At 38.2% G+C, this 26,221-nt stretch overlaps 1 protein-coding gene across 1 annotated transcript in view; it reads right to left on the bottom strand.

The window, feature by feature from the left end:
- KCNK2 (potassium two pore domain channel subfamily K member 2) overlaps positions 1–26,221 on the bottom strand; it is a 78,917-nt gene that overhangs the window by 22,876 nt on the left and 29,820 nt on the right. The window contains exons 4-5 of the mRNA XM_074864854.1: positions 4,591–4,751; positions 1,130–1,316 (exon numbers count right to left, since the gene is read on the bottom strand). Coding sequence (XP_074720955.1) covers positions 1,130–1,316; positions 4,591–4,751 — 348 coding nt within the window. The remainder of the gene's footprint in view (positions 1–1,129; positions 1,317–4,590; positions 4,752–26,221) is intronic.

The following is a 26,221-nucleotide window of genomic DNA, read 5'->3' as shown; positions in this document are numbered from 1 at the left end:
CTCAGAGGAGCTACCCAACCTGAGACCCTCACCTTAGTGCACTTGGACCCATGCAACACCCATGGCTACACATGGGACACGGGAAGAGCCCACGCTATGTGGATGTCTACTAGAAACACTTCCCTCCAGCAGAGAAGCTCACTGACAGCAGCCTAGCACTGTTGTCCTTCTCAGCTGCCTTTCTGAGCTACCTCTGCATTTCACAGAGCTCAGAGGTGGGAGAGAAGCATCTCATGAAAGAGAGAGATGATGGTGCTGCATCAGGAGAAGCATGAGATCAGGCTGAAGAAAGCAAGTCATGGACTCAGAGCGCAAAGCTCTGAATTTCTAATCCTCACCTCAACGTATCACTGACTCAGATCAAACACTCTTAACACAGACAACATACTTACCCAATCCTATTCTGAGAAGCAGTCTAACATCTCTAACATCTTTTCAAGAAAAAAGTTGATGCAGAGAACCGGTGCAAGCTTTTTTTAGCTCAATTTGTCTAAGTTATTTACAACCAATCCAATCCGGTTTAATAGAACCATAAAAGTTGGTCATGTTATCTATGGGTTGTGCTAAACCTCCTTATGTCACAAAACACACATGGACAAATGCATACATAAAAAAAAGAAAGCAAACACAGAAGCAGGATCCAACAGCAATAGAGACATCTCAGTGGCAGAAACAGAGCTCTGGAACAACACTTTGAAAATAATAGATGCACACAGAAACTGTCATATAACTTCACAGGGGGAGATATTTTAAGCAACTCCAGCTGAAAAAAAAAAAAATCAGCAGACTAAACCACTGTATTAATTCTTGCACTTCACTCAATCTGTAAGAACAAAGAAAATCTACCTGAAAATTAAGTAAAGCATCTTTCAACAGTACAGGAGAAGAAAAAATGGAGTATGCAGAGACAGGCACCACGCATTTCATTGTCCCACCTCCTATCTCTAGCCTGCCACATGACCCAAGATGAGGGCAGCCACCCTCCCATGCACTGACACAAGAATGATAAAGGGTAAAGTTGGGAGAGAGGCACCAGAACAGAGATGTGTCTGTCCCAAAATAATACAAAAATGCAAAACATATATCACTGTGCAAAATACTGTAAGATAGAGTTATGAGGAAATCTTACCTGCAACATAGTCACCAAATCCAATGGTAGTTAAAGTGATAACAACAAAGTAAATTGCATCTAGTGTGCTCCAGCCTTCTATGTGCTTGAATATAACTGCAGGAAGAGCAACAAACAGCACGCAGCCAAACAGTATGAATATTATTGTTGAAATTATGCGAATCTTTGTCTGACTCACATTCCATTTCTGGAAAGGGAAGGGGAAAGAGAGGAAACCCATCGTTAATAAAACTCCACCACTGTACATAAGCACCTATCACCCACAGTGAGCACTACGTTGCTCAAGAGGACAGTGCATTATAATTCTCAAAAAAACAGGAAAGTCAAAGTAGGGTATTATTTTGAAAGTGTTTTCAAAGCAAACATAACTATCCTAGGAAACATTTGCCAGCAGGAAATGCAGAGCAGGGCTTCACTCTTCATTATGGCCACATCTGTGATCTGGGTGAATGGCATGTGTGGCATTCATTAATATTAAGAGCTGATCATGCTAAAGTTTTGAGTGGGGGCTAGATATCTGAGTGAGCTTCAAGTAGTACTTGCACCTACGATGTCTCTACTTTTGTGCATCCACAAATAACTGAATAAAAAAGGTGCATTTTAACCTTACACTTCTCTCTAATCAAGTAACTGGCTGAACAGAACCCCAGAAAATAGAGTTGGAAGGGAGGTGAGGAGATCACCTTTTCCAAACCTGCCCCAAGACAAAAGGAATCCCACCTAAGCCACTTCAGTCATTACTGGCCAGACAACATGTGATCATGCTTAACTTTCTGATGACAAGAATAGTTTTCCTAATGCTTAACCTACATCTCATCTCCTTCAGTTTAAGTCTACTATTTATGGTCTTATCCAAGGCAAACAAAGAAATTGCCACTTTGCTCTTTCCAGTGAGCTTTTACAGGTGTTTTCTTTCAGTCATATGTTCTTAAGACCACATAAATGCATTTCTTTCGGTCTTTCTTCACCCATCTATTCTTGTTCTATCCCTTGGCTCCAGCAAACTAATCCATGTTTTGTTAAGTGTTGTACTCAAAACTAGATATAAAAAAATACCACAAAATAGAATGGAAGGATCTTATGCTTTGCCTGTATTTATTTACACTCCTATGATGTACGCTTTTTCACAGCAGCATGACATTAACCCATGTTGGCATGTGAGCCTCTAGAGTCCTCAGAACATTTCTACAAAATTGCATCTAGACAGCTGTTTCCTGAAATGTAATTGCATATTTTATTACTCTTTCGTATAGTACTTTGAATCTGTCCTCCTTGAATCAAATCCCTTATATTCAGACTGCTTTTCAAAATTTTCAAGATAATTTTGAACTCTAATTGTCCTCCAACTTTCCGTTCTCTCCTCAGATTGAGATAATCTGTAAATTTAATGAACCAAGTCCTTTATCTGTTCTGTAAGCTACCAATGATTTTGTTTTTAACCTGTACCAAAGCTAGAACAGACCACTACAAAGTCCCATTGACATGTTCTGCCAATTTGACATTTTTCCAAAGAGTTTTCCATCCATCCAAAGCATGTTGGTTCAACTTAAAAGAAGCAAGGGAATGCACAAAAGTGGAAACCTTAACAAAAGGAGAACAAAAATTAAATCACTGTTCACAATGTTTTCTTATTTAAGTTTAGTGCCAATGGAAACTATGTTTTATAGTCAGCATGACCAAGCTCCAGCTTTTGTAACCCAAATCACAGTAGTATTTTGGGTTATGGCAACATGAAATTCCCTGCTCTGACTCATCAGCATCTCCCAGTTCTTCTTTTGAAGAACTAGTAAACAGAACAAGGGAATGTTCCAGACTGCAAAATATAGATCAGTGTTTTCATTCAGATATTGCCAAAAAGGGGCAAGATACTGCTTTTTGTTCAGACATTCTTGTTGTAGGAATGCATCCATTATGGAAAAAGGAAAACCACTATCCCTACAAGCAACACACAAGTTGGTCTCATATCTTTTCTACTTTTAAACAAAAAATAAAATTCAGTTATAAAAAAAACAGGAAGGATAAATTAAAATGTTCTTATAGAATATTCTTGTCTTTTTTTAGACAAATCTCAATGGAAATGGATGTTATTCACCAGTACCTTGTCTGGACATGAACTGATGTTTCAAAGTCAAAAATACCTGCCCTTTCTTAAAAAGCTTTCAAGCTTCTATTTACCTATTGCATGACTACTCAGCACAGCCCCAGTTTGATTTACTTCAAAAATAAAGCCATGGCAGACCCTTTCTATGTACAAAAGGTGTCCTGCATGCAAGATTAGGGCTTGTTGCAGAAAAACAATCCTAACACTTGCAGTGCTAATGCAAACAGCTACAAAGTCAGGCTGCTTCCTAAGTATTCACTGAATATGACATGTTCTACATATCAAAAGACAAATAGTATTTCATATGTGTTTTGGACATTAGGTAATAGTTAAACCTACAACATTTTATTAAATGTTAATAAAACATCTAAATAATTAATCATTAAATTTCATTATGCCATTTATTCTATGCTTCAAAAATCTCAATACATTTTTAATAACTGCATTAGTAAAATACAACCTTAATAAACTTTTCTGTGGGAGAAACAGACTAAGTAAATTAAGTTCCTCTGCTAGAATTCAAGGCACTTGATTCTTAAGGACTGGCTATGGCTGAACTTTATCAATATCTGCACAAGTTTCTAGTCTGTTTGATAGGTCTCTTCCTCTACTAAAGCTGTCCCACTTTGCATGAATAATTAAAGATCAGTAACCAGAGAAAATGAAGGGCATGAACATCTATGCTGTGCTAAGCAGTTTAGCAGAAGAGGCTGAAAACCCCTTAAACTGCAGAACATCCTATAGCCTAGTGAGGAGACCACAAAGAGGAGTCCAACATCAGGGGAGCATCAACAGGCTCTGTACCATTTACGCTGTCCTGTCTCTATGAATGCCCAAAGCTTTAGTCACCTACAGACCTGTAAATCTGGAAATGTAGGTGCCTACAGACTGTAAGCATTTCCTCAGGAATGATGGCATCTGAGTAGATAGAACTATGATTTTAGACTCAGACACCAAACGTCTTCTGTGAATCAACTCAAAGCAGCAGCAATAATTTCCACGTTATCCCCACAGCTCCCCTCTTCCAACTCTGAGTTATTTAGTTCCTACCATGATCTATCAGAAAACCTTTAAAGGTAAGCATCACAGCAAGCTTAGGAGTATTATAAGGGCAGAGCAAAAATAAAACATTTTGGATCTTGTTCCTCTTCCCAACCATAATTACTGTAGATGTTGGGTTTCATCCAATTCTCAGACATGTTCAGTAACATGTTCAGACTTTGCAAAGTTCTTCCTACCTTTTGCTATACATCTAGTTACAATGATGAGCTATACCTTGTTTTTTGGACTTTTCGTTTCACTCATTAACTTCAGAACAATGAGCAGCATGAAGAACGAACGAGGCAGTCAGCATACTCACAACAAAGGTATCTTCTACTTTGGCAATTCCTTTTCCAAAGATTGTCCCTAGTTGATCTCCAACACCAGCCAACAGAAAACCAAACAGAGGAATTCCCAGTAAGGCATAGATGATACAGAATATCTTTCCACCTTGTGTGCGTGGGGAGATGTTTCCAAAGCCTAAATTACAAAATACTTGAGATGTTTAAGAAGTTACACATATTACATTACACATTTTAAAAGGACTGCAGGAACAGAACTATTAAAAGCAGGTCCTACTAGGTTACCCATATGACACAGCAGACATTGTGAAAAATCAAATGAAAGTGTAGGTCATACAAACCTCTCTGAGCTAAAATTAAACTGCTGCACAATTCACCAACTTATTTTATACTGTATGTGTCCTGTGGAGAAGAAAACTCAGAATTTATTTTTTTTTGTTTAACAAATGGCAGGTTTTCTTATCTGCTACATGTGGTTAATACCAATTGGTTAAGCTATGCCTTAGCCTCTGCTACCTGGAAATATCTATTACTGGACTTGTAATTGGCAGGCTTCAGTACTTGTAAACAAGACACAATTCTCCTTCAGATGTGCTGTGTTTCAAAGTGAAGCAACTGGGAAAAACCCACTTAGATGAGCAAAACAGGGACTTCTAGCATAAATGGGACTGCTTAGAGTCTTTGTTTCTTTCAGTGTTGCAAACAAAGCTTAGGAGAAACAGTTTACAGTTCATGGCTCTGTCCAGTTGAAAGTGGAAATCATTTTGTCTTCACCGGCTTATGTAAAATAGCACCTTGATATGCCTGTGATACCCGAATCGCTGCTGGTCCACTTTGAACTGAGAAACTGAAATACAAAGAGCGCAGGCCCCAGCATCTGTGAAATGCCCTCAAATGTATCTCCCAGGATCAGCATTTTACTGATTTGGCCAAGGTCGCATAGGCAGAATGCTACAGAGACGTTTCACCAGCAGCAGCCCTCAGTTTTAATTCTAAAGTTTTTCTCCTCCAAAGTATCACTCCTGTTTTGGGGAAGCAGTAGTAGTAACACCCCAGCATTTTTGACATTGTTTCACTTTTCAGCACAACAATCTGCACTTCAAAGGAGGCCAGGGGCTTATTTTCCACAGAGAAATTAAACAAAAACCTTTTTTTTAAAAAATTACCTTTTTGGTAGAAAAAAATAACTTGTAAATAAAAAGCAAATATTTTAGCGAGTGAGAAATTTGTTTCTCAGTGTCTTAAATTTTGCATAAGAGATGCTTTTCAGATACATAAAAATCATTCAATGGAAATCCAATTTTCCTGTGAAAAAGACGACAGACAAATTTTGTCAGCTCTACTGAGATCTTGCAATGTCATTTTCTTTTTAAAATAGATTAGTATTTTTGCACAACATGACTGTAAGCTTCTACAATATAAAGCACATTTAATGAATATCTTGGCTATTTATCAAAATTTGTATTTAACTATTTTGAGCATGTTAAACCAACATAGATTTTTTTTTTATGAAACTTATTCTCTTAATTTTTGGTTCTGCTCTCATGTAGGCAAGCTACACCAAAGCTCTGTTGTCAAAACTACTTTTTCCTTTCAGTACATAGGAGACAAAGCTGACCCACACTCAACTTCATTCAAATAAAAATAAATCACATTGGGAATATATTTTACTCCTAGATATTTTGCTCTAATATTAGTTTCCAGATAGTAATTGTGTAAACAATAAATTCAATGTAGATAGAGTTCAGTTAGATTAAAAAAAGTAAAAAAGTTAAAATTTTCCCCAAATCATGACTAATAAACCCTGTCAAACTAAACAAAAAAGGACAAAATGACAGGAAATATCCTCAATTACAAGTTGTGGAGTCCCCCAGCTTTGTAATTTTTCCCTGCACTAATATAATGAAAAAAAAGTCTGACTCAGGGAAGTGGAAAAAAGTCACAGTGCCTTTAGACCAACATAAACCTTCCCTAACCCGGCTAGAAATTACCGATTACTATAACTCAGGAAATTTCAGCTCCACTGAGTTCACTCTGTCCCTTCATGCACCAAGCAGAAAAGACCCTTGAGTTTTAAAATAAAATTAGCTCATCCCCAATCAAAAAGGGACAAACAGATCCAAGCTACTCTGTTTTCATAAACATGCCTGTTTATGCATCAACAGGAGCTTGAATAGTTGCCAGGGTGCAATTCCTGAGGGGTCTTAATGCAATTCAGAATCAGGGGTCTGGATACACCAGATTTATAAAACTTATACTATGGGATTTGGAAATCACACACTTATTTGTTGTTGTTGTTTAAGAACTGTATTCACTTGCTCTACAAAAGTGGTGTCTCAATGATAGCAAAATACCACCCAGTGAAGCACATGCCAAGCAGGCAGTTCTGCTCAGTTAGCTTCATAAAGCAAACTGGCATTCTCTGTGCATCCCACAGCTATTACAGAGACAATTGCTGCTGTGGCATACTTCTCATCTGCTGCTAATTGGTATGAGGACATGTTCATATGTCACATTCAGCTCTATGTATTCTCCTCCCTAAATCAGAGTCATGTCTCGCTCGAGAAAAGGATGGTACCTCCTCACTTAGAATCATAGAATCATTCAGGTTGGAAAAGACCCTTTGGATCATTGAGTCCAACCATCAGCTCTACTCTACAAAGTTCTCCCCTACACCATATCCCCCAACATCTCATCTAAACAACCCTTAAACACATCCAGGGATGGTGACTCCACCACCTCCCTGCGCAGCCTATTCCACTGTCTGACCACTCTTTCCGTGAAAAATTTTTTCCTTATGTCCAGTCTACACCTCCCCTGTTGGATTTTAAAGCCGTTCCCCCTTGTTCTGTCACTAATCACCTGTCAGAAAGAGACCAGCACCAACCCCTCTACAATGTCCTTTCAGGTAGCTGTAGAGAGTGATGAGCTCTCCCCTTAGCCTTCTCCTCCTCAAACTGAACAGTCCCAGCTCCCTTAATCTCTCCTCATAGGATCTGTTCTCCAGGCCCCTCACCAGTTTCGTTGCCCTCCTCTGCACTCGCTCCAGCACCTCAATATCTCTCTCGTATTGAGGTGCCCAAAACTGGACACAATACTCCAGGTGTGGCTTCAGCAGTGCAGAGCACAGGGGGACTATCACCTCCCTACTTCTGCTGGTCACACTGTTTCTAATACAAGCCAGGATGCCGTTGGCTTTCTTGGCCACCTCGTCACACTGCCAGCTCATGTTCAGCTGCTTGTCAATTAGAACCCCCAGATCCTTCTCTTCCAGACAGCTCCAGCCACACCTCTCCAAGCCTGTAGCCATGCAGGGGGTTGTTGTGGCCCAAGTGCAGGACCTGGCATTTGGCCTTGTTGGAGCTCATCCTGTTAATGTTGGCCCACCGATCCAACCTATCCACGTCCCTCTGTAGTGCCTCCCTATCCTCATGCAGACTGACACTCCCACTTAACTTGGTGTCATCTGCGAATTTACTGATGATACACTCTATGTCCTTATCAAGATCATCAATAAAGATGTTGAACAGAAATGGTCCCAACACCAAGCCCTGAGGAACACCACTTGTGACCGGCCACCAGCTGGATTTAGCTCCATTGACCACCACTCTCTGGGACCGTCCATCCAGCCAGTGCTTGACCCAGCAGACCGTTTGCTCATCCAGGCCATGGACAGTCAGTTTTTCTATGAGAATCCTACGGGGAACTATGTCGAATGCTTTTCGAAAATCCAGGTAGATAATATCCACAGCTTTTCCCTTGTCCAATAGTTGGGTCATTTTGTCATAGAAGGAGATCAGCTTTGTCAGGCAGGACCTGCCTTTCATAAACCCATGCTGACTAGGCCTGATCCCCTGGTTGTCCATTATATGACTTTTAATAGCACCCGAGATGACCTGCTCCATGACCTTCCCTGGCACCGAGGTCAGACTGACAGGTCTATAGTTTCCTGGATCGTCCTTTCTGTCTTTCTTGTAGATGGGTGTCACATTTGTCACCCTCCAGTCCACTGGGACCTCCCCAGTTAGCCATGATTTCAGCTAAATCATGGAAAGCGGCTTGGTGAGCACATCTGCCAACTCTTTCAGCACCCTTGGGTGTAACCCATCCAGTCCCACAGACTTCACTCCCACTACATTCGAATTCTTGCTTTTTATCCTGAAAAATGACAAATGTTTTTCTTCCATAAACAACAAAGAAGGTCTTGTATTATTAATTATACTTTTTAAAAAATCTCACACATTACTGGATAAAATAATATTCCAACAGGTAGTAGTTTATCTCTGTCCAGATGCTCACCGCACATAATACAAACCATGGCGCTCTCAGGATAGGGCATGTACTTTAGTGAGCTGATCTACCAAGGGGTTTCCATCACACATCAATCATATTTCCTACAGTGTCATGTTTTATAGCAGTCTGCTGCTGTACACCACAGCCTACTTTGCGAGTTACACAAATTGTCCTTACATCCTACTCTCGGTTTCTCCAGTGAAAAGCTAATCCATCATTTATGCAATGGGAGAGGAAACATATTTATATTTTATATGTTGATGCAATTCCTGAGGGTTTTGTCTCAGAAAAGTATTATTCCTTTATTTAAAAAAGAAAAAATAAATAGAAGAATTCAGCTGCTAGGTAAAACCCAAGGAAAACTTCATTTCGGGTACTGTGCTTGGAGAGGAGCACATAGCCACAGCAATGCCACTGCATATCCCTGCATACCACAAAGCTCTTCTCCCCATGCAGGGCAGGAACACCTGCCATGGCTACAGCAGCTCCCTGGCACAGTCCTGTCACCTCAGAGATCCCACTTCTGCTTCAGAGGCCGGCATAAAGTCTGTCTATGAGTGTCTTGCTCACTGGGAAACCTCGGGAATCAGTCACATCACACCACGCTTCCCACTGCCTCTTGCCTCCCTCCGAGCTGCCTGCCTGGAGGTGATGGGGACAGCGCATGCTGGAATCGTACAGGCAGCTTCAGTACCTTGGTTACTCTTCACACCTTTAGTCCTGTGCAGCTTTTCTCTTTCTCTGTTTCTCCTAAGTGGGTAGTTCCTAGAACCAGTCCGTTCACCATTACAACCGATACACTTGCTTTTGAACATGGAAATGAATGAACCACTTGATTTAAACTTGCTACATTTATCAGAAAGTTTCCCTCAAAGAACTTTTAACCAACCTTAGCTGCAATGAACAGTACAGAGAACAAAATTTAACTTGCAGAATGGGATCGGTTTCACCCAAGATAATGTCTGTACCATTTTCAGACCATCCTTCTCCAGCGCAACCTCCCCACTTAACTTTCATAACCAGGAGCACGATTTTCTCCTAGTTTTACCAAATCCCTTCCATGTCTTGCTAAACGCTTAGCATGCCTTTAATGCTGAAAACTTTGTGCATTTAAAATATGTTGTCTCTGACAAGCAGCTGTGAACAAGAAATGCATTTTAGAAGGAGCTTCCGGTAACCCCTGAGTGAATTAAAAGGCCATTGTAAGTAGATTGTAACTAATTCCTCCATTCAACAAAATAACATATTACATGGTTTCAACTCCAAAACCTTCACAGCCTCCAAGATTCAAGTCAGATTCAAAGGGAACCTCAGTCCCTGTGGTCAGCAATAGAGATGGAAGCAAGGGTATGCTAAATGAAAAGAAAAACAAAACAAAACAAACAAACCCAAAGCCAAAACAAACAACAAAAGACTTGATAGGAATTCTTTTGTATTTTCATGTCTCCTTTTTTGACATATTTCTTTAGGAGGAAAGTGTCTGTAACTTTCCCAACTGAAATAGATTTGCTATTAAATAGAAATTAGTAACTTTGATAACTACAAATATATTACAGCTTTTGACCAAAACAATGTTTGAAGTTTCAATTTCTAGTTGGGCTTCTATTCCTCCCATGACAAACAACAGGTTATATTGCAAATATGGAAAAGTTTGAAATGCTAGAAATTCTCATACAATTGACAAGACACTTCTGTTCAGATTATGAGACTGTCTTGCATTCCAACCTTCATCAAATGGAAGATTGGCAACTAATTTAAAAAAAAAAAAATCTAATTTCTGTTTCAAGTCAAAAAAAGATCCCTTTGGTTTCTAGTTAACCGGTATCTCAGTCTTCCAGAAAGCTCTTTTAGATCCACATTTTCAAAGTGAAGGTAGAAGAATAGAGACTCCAAATGAACCTATTTTCACAGAAAATTCCTAGACAAAGCAGGGCATCTACTGAAACTAGATGGCTGCAATTAAGTATTTCTTATAGGAAAGATTATAGGTGCTTTTGAGAGTTCTAGGACTAGATTTTACTTGCAAAATTAACTGGGAAAGTGTGTCACCAATTATGATTCATTTATATCAAATAGCTCAAGTGGGATTGAAAGGTCTGGGGAAGGTTTGAAACATTTTCTTTCCAAATATGAAAATGCAAATTTAAATACCAGTAACTGTTTTCTCACTGTTTTTAACATACCTCAGATTACACAAGACATCATTCATCAGGTAGCAAACAAAGTGAAAATCATACCAAAATAATGTCATATATTTTGCGATATGAGAAACTACTCTCAGCTGTAGGTTTGGGTATGTGGGCAACTGATGAAACACTTCAATACTGAAAGATAAACAATTTGGTGAACATTCATACCCTTAATTACACAAAAATGGATTACAGAAACTCGATACCGAGAAGATTTCACAGACTCAGAGGGAAGGCTGAGCTCCTGGCTGCTGAATCCCATGAGGCCAGAGCCAGGTGAAGCGGCTGCCATGCCCTCGCCTTCAGCCAGCGGCCAGGGTGTGCAGCTGGCAGCGGTACTGCTGTAGGCTCACATCCACCCTGACTATGCAGCTCAGTTACAGTGATTGCCCTTTTCAAAGGGCATACCTGTGTTTTGATACTGAATGTCAAATTGATTTTAAGAGATCAAAAGATGCTTTTTCCAGGCCCTGAGGAGCTATCTGATGAAATCTTTATGAAAGGTACCCTTGCTGAATTTCTAAGTAGCTAAAATGCTTTTTCCCTTTGGATCGCCACTTGGGCTCAGGAGATTAGCATTTGAATACATGCCCGCCCATCAGTGCCAAGGCAAAAGACATGCACTTTTCATAGATAAATAAGATATCCCTTTTAGCATAAATAATGGTCTGGACACAATCACTAAACAAAAAGGCAGTATACATACCAATACTGGCTATGTGGAAATCTCTGCATACACTGCAGAACTACTGAAACTTGCATGTTTGTGTTCACTGTGTGGAAACATCTGCATTTTTGCACTGATTCCTTTTCCTTTCATCTTCTTAACTTTGTCCTACACTCCAAAGTTTGACATGCTTGTGTATGACCGTGTCATATACTTATATATTTACAAATAAATACTTCATGGGGTTTTATGGCTTTGGTTGGCAATAGTATAAGGGCATTTTCAGTCTTCCATGTGACTTCCCCTCCCAACACTGTAAAGTAGCTAGAAAATTCCTACTGCCCTTTTTACAAATAGGCAACAAGCACAGCGGGAAAGAAAACCCTACATGCTCTATATCATCTAGGTCCGCCACTCACACCAAATCTGTGGCTGAGGAATATGCAATCACATTACGCTGACCTTGAACTAAGGAAAGTTTGGCGTCTAAAGTCCTCAAAACACCTCAGCCAAGTTTGTTCGAGGCCACATAGAAATCCGTTGTGAATACTTACAAAAATCTATGGACTCCCCTTCTGTCAGGGCCAACACACATGCACACGCATGTATATTCCTGAACACAGCGCAAAAGAATTTGAAGGCTGAATAAGCACCAAGACTATTTGCGGATCAGAATACATGGATGAATTGAATATGAATACCCTTGCAGTGAAAGTACAATGTTTCTATATTACATATATGCATGAATTCTCTCACGCATGCACAAGCTATAACTGTATCTTACAGCCATTGCTCACAAGCTGTTGCCTGTGGATCCCTTTATGGGTATGTGACTAATGCTTCTCCTCCAAGTTAATTCTTCAATTTAAAAGTTAAATAGTTTTCTGTACATGCAATTGATGAAATTGCTGCTGAAGGAAGTGCCCTATGCAATAACAGAGGTGAAGGTACCTCTGTTTTGGACTGCAGTCTGCTGAGAAACTGAAAATTTCTGCTTTACAGAAGTTAGGCGTAATTTCTTTATCACTCACTGTAGCTTCTAGAAGCCAATTCTCCTAATAGTTTTAGCCAGTGATTTGGGAACTATGTTGTCACAAAGTACTGCTGTTTACTTAATATCATTGGTCAGCACAGCACTCCCTTTGGTATTATCTGGATTCCAACGTACAAAATTCTGATTTTTAGCACTAATCCATAATTCTGTGTCACAGAAACATCAGTATATTATTTTGGATGTTATAATGTGGCTCAAGCCTGAAAAAAAACACTTTATCAAAAAACCCTCTCAGTTACCAATACATCTCCTTTTCAGCTATGAATAACAGGAAAACCTAGATTGACATTAATAAAATGTGTAATATTCAAGAATTGACAAGACAGAGGCTGATCTCCTTTCAGTGGTTTCTTTTCATCTGTGTTCTGTGGGAGCAGTAAATCAAATCAATAAAACTTCTTTTAAAAGAACAGGCTATAAATATTCATAGAAAATAAGTTTCCTTCAAGTCAAAGTGCTGTGCTAGAGAGGTGAAGGAGCATTGTAAGGAAAGTCTCTGTATGGATACAGAAGCTGTTGCAGTATTCAATAACTCACATTCAGTTGCTAAGGCAATTTCTCAAGGAACTGGGTAATAATTGTTATAAGACTTTTAAAAGCTTAAACATCAATTCAGCTCTGCCTCCCAGTACAGGTTCTTCATTTCATTCAGCTGTCACTTTGTCCAGTGAAGAGTATCTGCTTCTCATCAGTAGTAGTACTTCTGTCCTTTTTTCAATTTTTTTTTTTGTTGTTGTTACTGATTGCATTCATTTTTCCTCTAATTCTTATTCTAGCAAAATTGAATCAGGTCCAAAACCCCCACTAGCTTGTTTCCTTTAAGTGAGATTGCTCCATGGGAGCAAGATGCCTGGCTAACATAGCTAATAAAAACATTATGTACCTTAAAGTAAAAAAGTTAGTAGTTCACAATATCATGAAACTTTTACTACCCACATATTCTTATCAAGCATAAACACATATCAAATGTGACAAAGTGACAGTTGTTCTGTACCAAAGTCATGAACAATATCAATGTGTAGATAAAATACATTGTTCAAGGTGATCCACAGAAAAACAAGAATTGTGAATTTTACGTGTACTGACAAAAACAATCTATGAACACTTTTTTTGATGCTGCAACTTTAGAAAAAATTATTTCAGATTTCCATTAGAGTTTGGGGGCTTTCTTTTAATACCTTTCCTTTTTGTTCCCAGTTAAGTAATTGAAGAAACAGGTTTGTTTTTTTGTTTACAAAAAAAGCAATTCTTGGTGCTGGGTCAAGCAAGCTCTTGCTGGCTTCTCCACCCCAGTGAAAAGCAATCCACATGCTCTCCAGCAGAGTTCAAAACTACCCTGCCAGTACATGTTTCTGTCACATGTAGCAAAAGCGTTAGCAAATTAAGACTCTGGCAGACTTACAGCAACAAATGAGACACGAACAGCTAAAATATGTGAAGTCTCCAGCACTTGCCCCTTCTCTCTAGGAGCACTGCTATTCCCAGAGGTGAGGACATCCAGTTTCTCTTGTGAAACGTTCTGTGTCATCATAGGTATTCTGTAAATGCACCCTGGTTTCAGTGAAAATACAGATTTAAAACAAGAACTAAAAATCCCATAATCCTACAATCAGTGGACTTGGACCTCAGATCATGTTAAGCTGGTACAACTGGCTGAAATGAATGCAGGTATCTTGACCTATTAGATAAGTCACAATTTTCTTTGCGGCTTTAAACTTTTCTTCATGCACCCTACTTCACCTTAAGAGACCTTTCACCAGAGGTCAGTGTTCAAAAATGCAAATATTTTGCCTCATCATTTTTTTTTCCCCTGTATGTCCTGTATCTATTCCTGTTTATAAGCTACACATACACAAGCCCTATGTCCAGATCATTTACCCTGAATCAGAGATAGGCAGAAATTCTGGGGAAGAGAGAGCAGTCCAGGGGAGATGGGAGACAAGGAGACTGCCAGGAAAGAGAACCTCCTCCTTTGCACATATTTCAGTACACAGTTGCTTGATGTTAGTAAGACAGGTAGGAAGGAGGGCTCTTAAAAGAGAATATATATATACAGACACATTATTTTGCACATAATGTCAAATAGCTGAGTATTTTTAGCAATAAAAATGCCCCTTGATGCAGTTAGTCCTAATGTATACCAGCAGATTAAGAAACAGTTTCCTGAAAAGAGTTAAGGTTAAAAAAGAAAGAACACTACCAAGTTTCTAAAAGAAAAAGCTCTGAATATTTTTATTAATAGTATTATTTTCTTTAAAAAGAAAATTAGAAAATTTTTCATCAGTGAGACTCGCTATCAAGTGTCTGAAAGTGTAAGGTCATTCTTCTATTTCTCTTTTTCTTCTTTTTTTTCCTTGAGCAATCTTTACAATTAGGACTAACACAGAATCTTAAAAACTGAAAAAGTGAACCACCATGCATAAATAACCCCTACTGACTTCACATTTTGGCTTCTAGCTACTTATGTGTTATATTCCTGATTCAGCAAAGCAAGTAACATGCTTAACTTTAAAAATGTTTAAACTTTTCTCTATTCAGGTAACATTTAAATACCTGAAAGCATACTCATTCTGTCAGCATATACACCTGCAAAGATGATCAAACATATATATTTTGTCAAATGAAATTCTTAGCAGATTTTCAATTGATTTTCAACATTGTCATGATGTGGCAGAAATCAATCCTTGAAATCATGCTGTCACCAGCTCTAATTTCCCAGAACTTCACACTATATATCAAAAATCTTTTGTTATAATGTCATTATCCAAGCAATTGAAGAAAGTGCAATTACAAGACTGAAAAAATATTTAAAATCCTTCAAAGGAGCAAGAATTAATTTCTGCTTCCACAGTTTTCAATTTTTAGTGACTTAAAACTATGCAGGTGTGTGGGCTTTAACTCTGCAGTGAGAGTGCTTCAGCAGAAGGCACTGGAAGATAAGCACTCTGTGGCTCACCAGCATCCTACCACCCCTCAGTACAACTCCATGTCTTCACCCAAGCAACATGATGAGCTATCACTCTGGAGATTCTGACTTGATTCTTTGGCAGAGAGAAGTCTAAAGATGGGGATCTATAGAAAAGAATAAAGATAAGTTTCTCAAAAATTTGTGGTTTAGCAAAAGTTCCTAACAGAGTAGTAATTGAATATAAAATTGCCTCTGTGCATGCTGTAAAGCTATCAAAAAGATCATTGTCAGGCAGTGCAAAATAAATTCCAAAGTTGTGCTTTTAGTACCCACTGAAATATTTTGGGTTTACATTCCCAGCTTGCTTTTGAAAGAAGCCAGTGTGATTTACAGTAGACAGGAATTTCAGCAAGTAGCAAAATCATGAGGAATCATTTCCTTCACACCTTTCTTTTAAATACATAAGCTATGATTTAACTTTTACAAAGTAAGAAGAATCTTTTAGAAATCTCTAATTACCTCACCTGCACATAGGAAAATAATTCAAAATGGGACAGAATACTTCATGAGACAAAGAATAAGGCTTTCAGCTAAAGGTCTTAAATTTATATAAACTTGCATTTCCATTCACTGGAGGAAAAGAAACACTAAAATAAATATATATATATGAATCAACCATGCGTAAAGATATTTCTTAAACATTATTTCAATTTTTCCCCTACCCTCCAAAGCCCTGAGCCGAACACGAATAGCTAAGTTAGTGTAGACTAAGCCATCTGACTCTACAAACACAGCTGAGTCTTGCTTGGACTATGGGATATGTGTAGTCTCCTGAAATCAGGTGTGAAGTACACTCAGTGAGACCAAGCACACCAACAAAGAGTAAAAAATTATTTATTAAGGGAAAATCAAAAAGAAAATAACTTGAGAATTTGATACCTAAAAAGCTCAGATCATCAGCTCAAACATTTAATGTTCCTCTCCCTCATGGCTGCGAGGCACAAGGCATGACTTGTCTCTTCCATGGGCTTCCTAAAAGGCCTCCAGGTATTCCCAACCTTAGGTCCTTGTGGAGGCTATCAACCTGCTGTCCTATTTAAATCTAAACTACTTGAGGGCATTTCACACCCCTCAGGGTCAAGCCCTTTGTTTTTCTCCATCTTTTGGTGTCTGACAGCCCACATGAAAGCAAACGATGACTCAGGAAAGATACCAGAAGCAAACAAAGTCCTAGGTGGCATTACCACTGCCAAATGATAAAAAAGGAATCGGAAAAGGAAAGACGACCACCTTTGTGGAGTTTTAGGTTTAACAGATGCAGGTTTGATCTAGTTCCTACTCTGAACAAACATCTTCACCTGTATGCCAGTTTTAAAACACAGATGCTTCAATTTAGTTTTTTCTCTGTCTCTCCTTAAGTGTCAGTACATCTTGTAAAAGCAACAATTTCCTTTTTATCAAAAGCACAATATCTCTTTGAACTGAAAGACAAGGAAAACTGAATAAAATAATATTGTTTCTCTTCCCCTAAAACATGAAAGCATATAGAGATATGGACAGCACAACAGCTATGCAAGCTAAGGACAGTAAATCTTAATGACTTTTAAATAGGACTATTCCTGGTATGAGAAGAGGGCAGGTATATTAATTAAAGTATACATCATGACCTTATTCAACCTTAAAAATTAAAACAGTAAGATGGAGGCAAGAAGAATAATATTCTTGATAGTATTTTAGCAGATAGCATATATTAATTTTTCTATTGTTATTATAGCATTCTGAAAGGCATTGCAGAAAAAAACGTGTTAATTAGCCTCACTAAAGGTCACTGCTACTCCATTACTACCAGAAATAAGCAAATAGCAACCCAGACTCATTGTTAATTATAGGGAAAGTTTCATCAATGTTTTAGCTACTGTAAATTCCATATTAGTCAATCCAGTTTGAAATAGCAAATATGCATGGAATTTAAAATTCCCTAGGCTACATTTCAGGAAAAAAAATCCTGTATAGAGAGAAATCTGCACTCATTTTCTTCAAATGTATTTTGTTCTTTCACACAGAAAATAATATTTGCCAGAAAACATTTAGAAGGTTTTTTTACAAATATTCTGCAGCAGTGTTCATAAACAGTCTGAAGATCTAAACTGGTGTTAAGTTTAAACATGTTTCTGGGCTTTTAAGACACCTGACATTTACGTATATAATAAATATTTTTGTGAACAAAAGCTGTGTTGTTTTTTGTAAGCATTTCTATCCTGAACAGGTGTATGTGCAACATACCATGCTGGTGGGACAATATGAAAACCTAGACATTAAGAGTCTAGGTTAATACAAGAGTATTACTCATCATACTTTTATCTATCCCCTCCAAAGGTTTCCATTCTTATTTAGGAATATATGATCCTGAAAATCATACCAACATAATGAAGACTGTCTATGTTGAAGGGCTTATAAGAAGCCAAATGCTGTGTATTAGTTCCTTCAAATTCTTTTGGCAAATAACAGCTGATTTTGCCGAAGCCTGCATAACAACCACAGAGGAAACAAAGCAAAAAAAGATATATATACTTTCCCCAATCTGTATTACTTCCCTTACATTCAGCTTGAACAAGGAAATTAGAGTAGCTAGTTTGTGTCCCAATATGTAAACAAAATCATCTATTTAATTTGTATGGAATTATCACAGAAAGATTACTGCTCAAAACATTTTTGTAACTCCAGCTGCTTTTGCTTACAGGATCTCATCTTCTCAAGCAACCAGAATGGAACCTAACTGGGACAGTAACTGGGAAAACAGTAAATGTTTTAAAAAGTCTCACTCAAAGCCTAAATTCATTTGTTTACACTACTATCATCTGATCCTATCGGACACTAGTCATTCAAGAGAACACCATAATCCTCTGATTATAACAATTAATTTTGCAGCAAGTAATTAAGCTATCATAAACTGAAGCCTAACTATTTTTAGCTTGTTTTAACCAGGACTTCTTTTCTGGGACCAGAAATATTTGTAAGAGCAATCTGTGCGAGTCTGGTATCTCACAGCTTCATCTGTCAACACAAAAAATGGGAAACAATTTGTTTGTTGCCATTTTGTTTTTTCAGCCTAGCTCTGTGACTCTTGGTAGAAAATGAACCATCGAATGAATTGTTTACACACAAACAGATGAAAGCTAAATTATCATATGTCTATTCATATTCCCAAAGATTCAGTGGGATTCATTAGTGTAAGTCTTCCGATTCCCTTCTTTAAGCGATCATGTACAAATGTTACAATATTTATCATCTGGCATTATAAATTTTTCCATGCCAAAAAAAAAATCTTTAGTCTCTCAACTGGCTACTAATACATTAATGAAATTACTACTGCATCCCAGGTGTTAAAGTTGAAGTCAAAAGAACTTATGCACCACGTATTTTTTTCCTGCCAAATATGACCACAAGATTAACTTCATGTGTTTCTGTGGTGCAACATACATTTATCTCCAACCAAAAGGATGAAATTCTTGGACCTAAGAGTTTTCCATGCTATAGTTCCTGACATCAATCTAAAGTAGTACTTTAGTATTCAGAGCATAACAAAAGTGCATTACCACCACACAAAAAAGGGGAACATCCCGTACTGCAAGAATCGTAAGTGAATGAATGGCAATAACAGTTCTCTCTGATGGGACTGTTGGCAATTTAGGTTACTTGGTAGGTAGATACTACAGCACTACAAACATTAAAATACATTAAAATTACGAATAATCAGACTAGAAATATTTTTTCTAAATAATTCTACGTAAATTTAATTTACACTTAGTTCTATAGTTCAGAAGGGTCAAAATAGACAAAAAGTTTTGAACAGAAATAAATGCTTAATAAAATGTCTACAGATGAAACTTATTCACAAAAGAAATACTGTTCCCAAATGCATTTTTCTACTAGAATAGAATGGTTATATATGTCTTCTAGAAGAAATCACAGAAGTAAAGTTGAATGATCCAAAGCTGTCTCTAATTGGAATAGCCATTATGAAAATAAGTAGACATAGGGCTCATATGCAGCCACACTCAGGAAACACAGAGAATATACAAAGATCCTACATAATAGTATCCTATTCCTTTTGTGTCTTCAATTATATTCATGTAGCACACACACACAAAAAAATTAATTAGATGCAACAGATGTGCCTTTCCTTCTAGTTACTCACTTCAAGAAAATTGCTCCAGACATGAGCTCATACTAAATCGAAGAAATACTCCAGAAATACAGTAACAGTTATTTTTATGAATGCATATTGGTGTATTTATTTAAGTAAAGAAGAAATGTCCTTCCAAAAAGATACTAAGACTAAGCTTTGAACACTTCTACCTTCAGGATCCACACATACAGATTAGAAATACATGCAGATGATAAGGAAAATAGACCAAATCATGAGTTTGCATGCAAAGAGCCAGTCCCACATCTCTTGAAGTGAAAACAAGGAATCAAATTTTAAAAATCAGAATTCTCAACATGGGTTCATAACAACCCTCAAAAAAGCATGTACCAGACACAGACTTTTGGAATTGAAATTTCAGGTTATTTATTCTGATGAGATGCTTAAGTACTTGGACATCATATGATGTTGATCATGAAACACATGAATCACCTTCCGTATCTTGAGAAGATTTTTGCCAATTAAAAGTGCAAATCAACTACAAGAATAGTATAAAAAATTTCTACAGATATCTCTAGAAAAATAATCTAAGTATATTTTTAGATGCGTATCGACAAAAAAAAAAAAAAAAAGAAAGTTAGAACCATTTTAACTATACATTTAGCCATCTCAAAATAGGTAATGCCCCCCCCCCCCCGCCAATTCTTCTCCAGGCAAAGAACACACTGTGAACTGGAAATAAGTGCATTCAATACTACAGAGAGAGTAACTGGCTCTATATACCACAATTCTTTCCCTGTACATCTTAAAAAAATCTACTGCATACGACTAAGCCACTTGATGCTACCTCTTCCATCCTGAACAATAGCCTCCAGATGCTCATTTTCATGTATCAGTAGAACTGAAAAAAAAAAAAAATTATAAATCTGATGTCTGCAGTGGAGAATACAACCTACTTTTAACAGAAGCTGGCATAGAGCTTTTCAGTGAAGCCCTCTTCAGCTGAAATCTACATTGTGTGCCTCAGCTGTGTCCTACAACTCTGTACTCAAACTCTTGGTAAACACTACGGAGTCCTAATAAACATCTAGTGCACAACCAGTCTTTCCCACAGCACTGTTATCATTGTTTTGATGAAATGAGAATCTAGAAACTACCACACAAACTGAACACCCAATGGAACAATTTAGGCTAGAAAATACAGGATTCCACATAAAAATATCCTCAAAACCAGAAGTTTTCTGCTGTCAGTATAACATCGTTGCACATGACAGCATTTAACCAACAAAAAATTAATTTATTTTCTTATTTGGCATCAGTATTTTAGGATGCAGGTCTGCCTGTAACAATGGTGGAAGACTAGGAGAAACTGGGCAAGTGATATAAGAGTAAAGGAAGTTCAAAACAAGTTTTTAGGATTGGACAAAAAAAGTTGCACATTTCTCAAAGTGGTTAACATCTTCCTTTTACTATCTCACTCATTTTAACCCCTACCACTCTCAAGCTGACTTGAGAACAAAGACCTTGCAAAATTATTGTCATCATATGAAAAATTCAGAGCTCAAAACTGGGTATATACCCTAGCCTTTCAACAGCTGTGTAATAAAATTAAGAATATAAATTACAATGCAGCTTCTTCCTCTAAGAGCTTCCTGATGAACAAAATCAGCTATTTAAAATTCCTCCATGTTGTTCATGCACAAAAAGAAAACCAGACACACTGCTAACTCTATTCCTCATCTTCAGGGAAGCCACATGAGTGTGCCCTTTTTTCCCCACTGTATTTCTAAGCAGGCACAAAGGATAGGCCTGGTCACTTGCCATCCCCTGATTTTACTATGCACATAACTGTTCCTGGCTTCAGCTATGTGTTGCTTGTTATCCTCTAATATGAAGGAGGAAACTGCATCTTTTAACCAAGTGACATGAGATGTCCTGGCTGAGGATGCTCAAAACAAGGGAGAAGAAAGAAAAAAGGCAGAAGGTTTTTTTTTCATCCACAGTTACTGAATTAGCTTTTTTATTTGCTCCCACACTCCTTTTGCAACACCCCCTTCAGATAAGGTTGACAAACTCTTGAGCCCCACAGAATTTAGTTCCATTAAAACCTCTCTGACCAGAAATGAGAGCAGGTTCCAGAGCTCAGCCAGAGGCTCTGACCACAGTATCAATCCTCTGCAAAGTTCTTAAGACAGTATTTTATAAAAAGCTGGATATATTTAGTTTTTCTACCTGCATAAGCTAGAACCCTGCTCAGGGCTCCAAAAATTCCTGAGAACACCCTTAAAGATGTTACATAAAGCTGCACTATTCTCAGAGGGACTGATAACACGCAACCAAGATCAGTCCTGCTATCACTCAAGCCAAAAGTCTCCCCAGACAGTCAAGCATGCCTGTCAGTCAAGAGCTTCACAAAGAACAAAACTGCAGAGCACAAAGTGCTGCAGACCCCCTCCCGCCGGGCAGGGAAGTATCAGGGCAAAAAGGAGAGGACCAAAGGTGTCACCACAGCAACACCACAAGCTACTGGGTCAAACAGCCTGGGTGCAGACATTTAGGCTGTGAAAACATCTGTTTGCCCAGTTCAGACTCAAACAGCAGATGTCAGAGGTTTTAAATCGGTATCTATTTCCATACTGGTTGAGGGGATTGTTTGTATCTTTGCATCCAAGAGACAAATACGTTCAATGGACATTATACAGCAGTTACCAAGGTATATCAGCTACATGCTCAAAACAACACTCAAAGCAACACCCAGAAGGAGATCTTAGGTACACAATTTATGCACGAGAAATCTGATTTTTCACAGCTGGTCAGCCTCTCTCCTCTTTGCATTATTTTGAAGGGAAATCCCTGCATGAACAAAAAGTTGTTAACATACACTTACTTGTCTGGCAGTGGGAAAAATAAGTGACTATGAAAAGGTAAAGCCATATACTACTTGTAGAGGTGCCAACATATATATATATTTAAAGGACCTTGATGCAAACACATGTGTAAACATATGTTCCTACCTTTAAACATACATTATTTGTGCAGTTAGAGAATAAAGAAGTTTATTGCACACAGATTGTATTATACTGTCTGCCTACTGCATGGCTGAGACATGGTATTGTAGCCCAATACCAGGAAATCTTCATATTCTTACATACAAGATATATCCTTCTGGAGGTCTTCCACTGTTCCAGTTAAGCTATTTTAATGCCCATTAGCTTTGAGCAAGCTGAGGTAAGTTATGGGAACACCCGTGGCTGCCCTACGACACAGCTACAAGGAACTATATTGCTTTACTGTTAGAACAGATAAAAGAAAATCTCCAAAACCTCCCAGTGCAATAGTACCTTACTAGGTTGGACTTGAAACCTTTCTTCATTGTCAGCTGGGACAGTATATTGCAGCACTCAGAGCAGCACAAATGTCTAAACTCAGCATCTGCACACCAAGTCAACAGTTTTGAGTGGGACTTCAGTGGAAAGTGTCCAAAATACAGTAAGTGTGGGTAGCAACTGAGCCATCAGTGAAGTACACAATAGCTGACTGCTGAACTTACATGCTTTAAGGAGACTGAAAGCCAGTGAGTCGATAGAATCTTACAATTTCTATGAAAAATAGCATTTTCATATGTATATGAAAGGACAAGGATTGGCAGAGAGGACTTTTGCAGTATCCAAATAAACTCATCAAAATCTAATATGTAAAAGAGAGAAAAGTAGAATAGCATTGATTTAAAGAAATGTTAAAGAATATATAGCCAAGTAACCTAGAGGTAGTTTCAGTGAAACTACCTTTACACTGGACCATGATTGTATTACCCAGATTGAAGGAAATTTTTTTTTAATACTGTTTTTTCCAGTGTATTTAAATTAATTTGTATTAATATTACCAAAGACTGCCTCACAGGAAGCTCAAAACATCATGACTACAGAAAGACTTCAGAAGCATATGGCTCTACCACAGATCAAAAACAGAAGAGTGGAAAATTCTGGAGTTCGGCACCACTGAACTCAAATACTGACACCAGCTGTAACACCACGCATGTCTTGTCTTCTCCTAGCCTCAAAATCATCCCTTTTCCACAAGGCTTCTCCCAGGTCCTGACCCACAGAGAACCTCTTCATGCTCCAAACCTCAGGCATATGCACAGGTGTTTGTAGGCTCAGGACCCAGCATTTTAACTACACCACATCACGTGCATTATATTTAAATGTTCATGGTTGGATATGATTCCATCTGACTCATGTATAGATTTACTAGCCATATGCATCAATGCTGTCAAATCTGCTTTTCTCTCTGGAATCTTCAGATTTTAATTTCACTAGGAATTTCTTTGTGATTTAGTGTTTAGCTATAAAGTTACAGATAGTGCCATATGCAATATATTACGTGACAGATTCATTACTAGGGGCTCACAACTAGACTAGCCCAAAACCTACATTTTTAAAATGCTTCATGATAAAAAGAAGCAGCTCCAAACAGTGCCATTTTTTTGTCGCAAAGCCCCTTCCTCATTCAGATGCAGGCTGCAGCCTTCCCTGGCAAGGTGTTCTGTTAGTTCTGTGGTTATTTTCCTGGGTGAGTTCAGAGAGAGGACAGACAGAAACGGAGACAACAAAGGTGGGTGTAGATGAACCTGAGATAAAAAGGATGTTAGAAAAAGATGGGGAGAGAATGAGAGATTGCTGGAGAAAGTGGCCAGCACAGGATGAAGAATGCCCACTTGGGCTTCCAGACAACTCAGAGGAACATCCCAGCTTTGATGCTTATGGTAGGTGTCTCCTCTTTACAATTCCTCCAAAGGCCATATGCCAGGAAAGGCATTACATCCCCAGAGCCAGATCACACTTTGCACTACTGTGTCCAGTGGTCCCTCATCAATAAAGCATTCACCATCTCAGCTGCTTTTTCAGCTTCTCCTGCTATAATTTTTTGGTGTTAGTTAAGCAGATCTCTGTGGGAGCATTTTCACAGAGAACTGCAGTTGAAGTTTCCATCCTCTCTCTGCGTGACTACTTAGCAACATGCTGTTCTAACAAGCAGCTGGTAATCTTTCACGTTTTCCAACAGCTTTCAATACTTCATTCCTCTATCCCATCATTAGAGATAGGTGCTTAAGTAGAACACAAGAATTATCTTTTGAAAAGTCTTGAACTTTCTGGATGAGAATGAAGTAGTCCCACCTTTACATCCAGCACATGAACCATCTTACTATTGCAGGAGTACATGGCCATCCATTGGCAAGCCGCCATGACATACTTATAGCCCTTCTGAACCCCCTCACAGCATGTACCCTCAGCAAAGGCATACTGCTTACTATTGCATGCATCCTGGCTGGCAGGGAACTCACACATGCCCAAGACGGACAGGCTACTTTCATGATGGACAACATTATATATTCATATATATGCACATGCATTCACACATCTGTCAAACATACGGGTCACAAAGCACCACAGTTTAAAGCTTCCCACTCAAAAATGATAAGTTGGTTTCTCTCAGTCAAATACAAAACTTCTTGATGCTAATGAGAACGGAATATGGGTCCCATCCTATCATCAGTCTCTGCTTTATTGCCAGTTCTAGTGGAAAGTTCTCATGTTTCTTTGATTCCTACCTCTATTGCCCTATCATGGCTGCACAGCACAGGACAGGACAGGACTTGTTCAGCCAGCCAGAGCCTCGAGAAGGGGTGTCTCTAGTGGAAACCAATGTATTACAAATTATTTTCCTGATTGACAAATAATTTTGATGGCTTCATTACGTTTTACGAATCATATCTCTAAATTCATTTATTCTAAATCTGATCTCTTATTTTCAGCATATTATGGAATTATTATTTCTAATGAGTCTCTATAAGTTATCACTCACATAGAAATATTAGACAACCACTAAGGTTGTGGTGCTCTATCAAACATAAAACATGGTGGAGGAAAATAAAAAGAGTAGCACAGATGGGTCTTTACACTTTCACTGTCAGTGCTCTACTTGATATTTGTCTGATGGTCCAGCAGCATACGATTATGGAAATCTCTTTTTAAAAATTGAGAACAATAAACATTCTTAAATGTTTTATTATAACATATTAAATGTTATAAATGTTTTATTAAAACATATATAAGTGGAGACATGAGTATCTCAGTATCTGCAAGATGGTTCAAACATTTCATAGAGAGCCCTAATAATAGTTCTTTTATAGTCAGGATGGTAGAAGAACATAAGTGGAATAAAACGATAGAAAAGCAAAATGTCTTTGAGTATCTGATACAACTAGAGAAACAACAGTATTTTGGGTAAATGAGGCCTTCCTCAGCTATGCTTAAAAAGCTCATCTGTTCTTCCAGCTGTTTTTAGTGGCTCTAGCAAAAGATAGTGCCTTTCCCTACAAATCAAACC

This window comes from Strix uralensis, chromosome 3 (assembly GCF_047716275.1).
Source record: "Strix uralensis isolate ZFMK-TIS-50842 chromosome 3, bStrUra1, whole genome shotgun sequence".
Taxonomy (NCBI): domain Eukaryota; kingdom Metazoa; phylum Chordata; class Aves; order Strigiformes; family Strigidae; genus Strix; species Strix uralensis.
The sequence above is the reverse complement of the archived record's forward strand: the minus strand, read 5'-3'. Positions and strand labels throughout refer to the sequence as shown.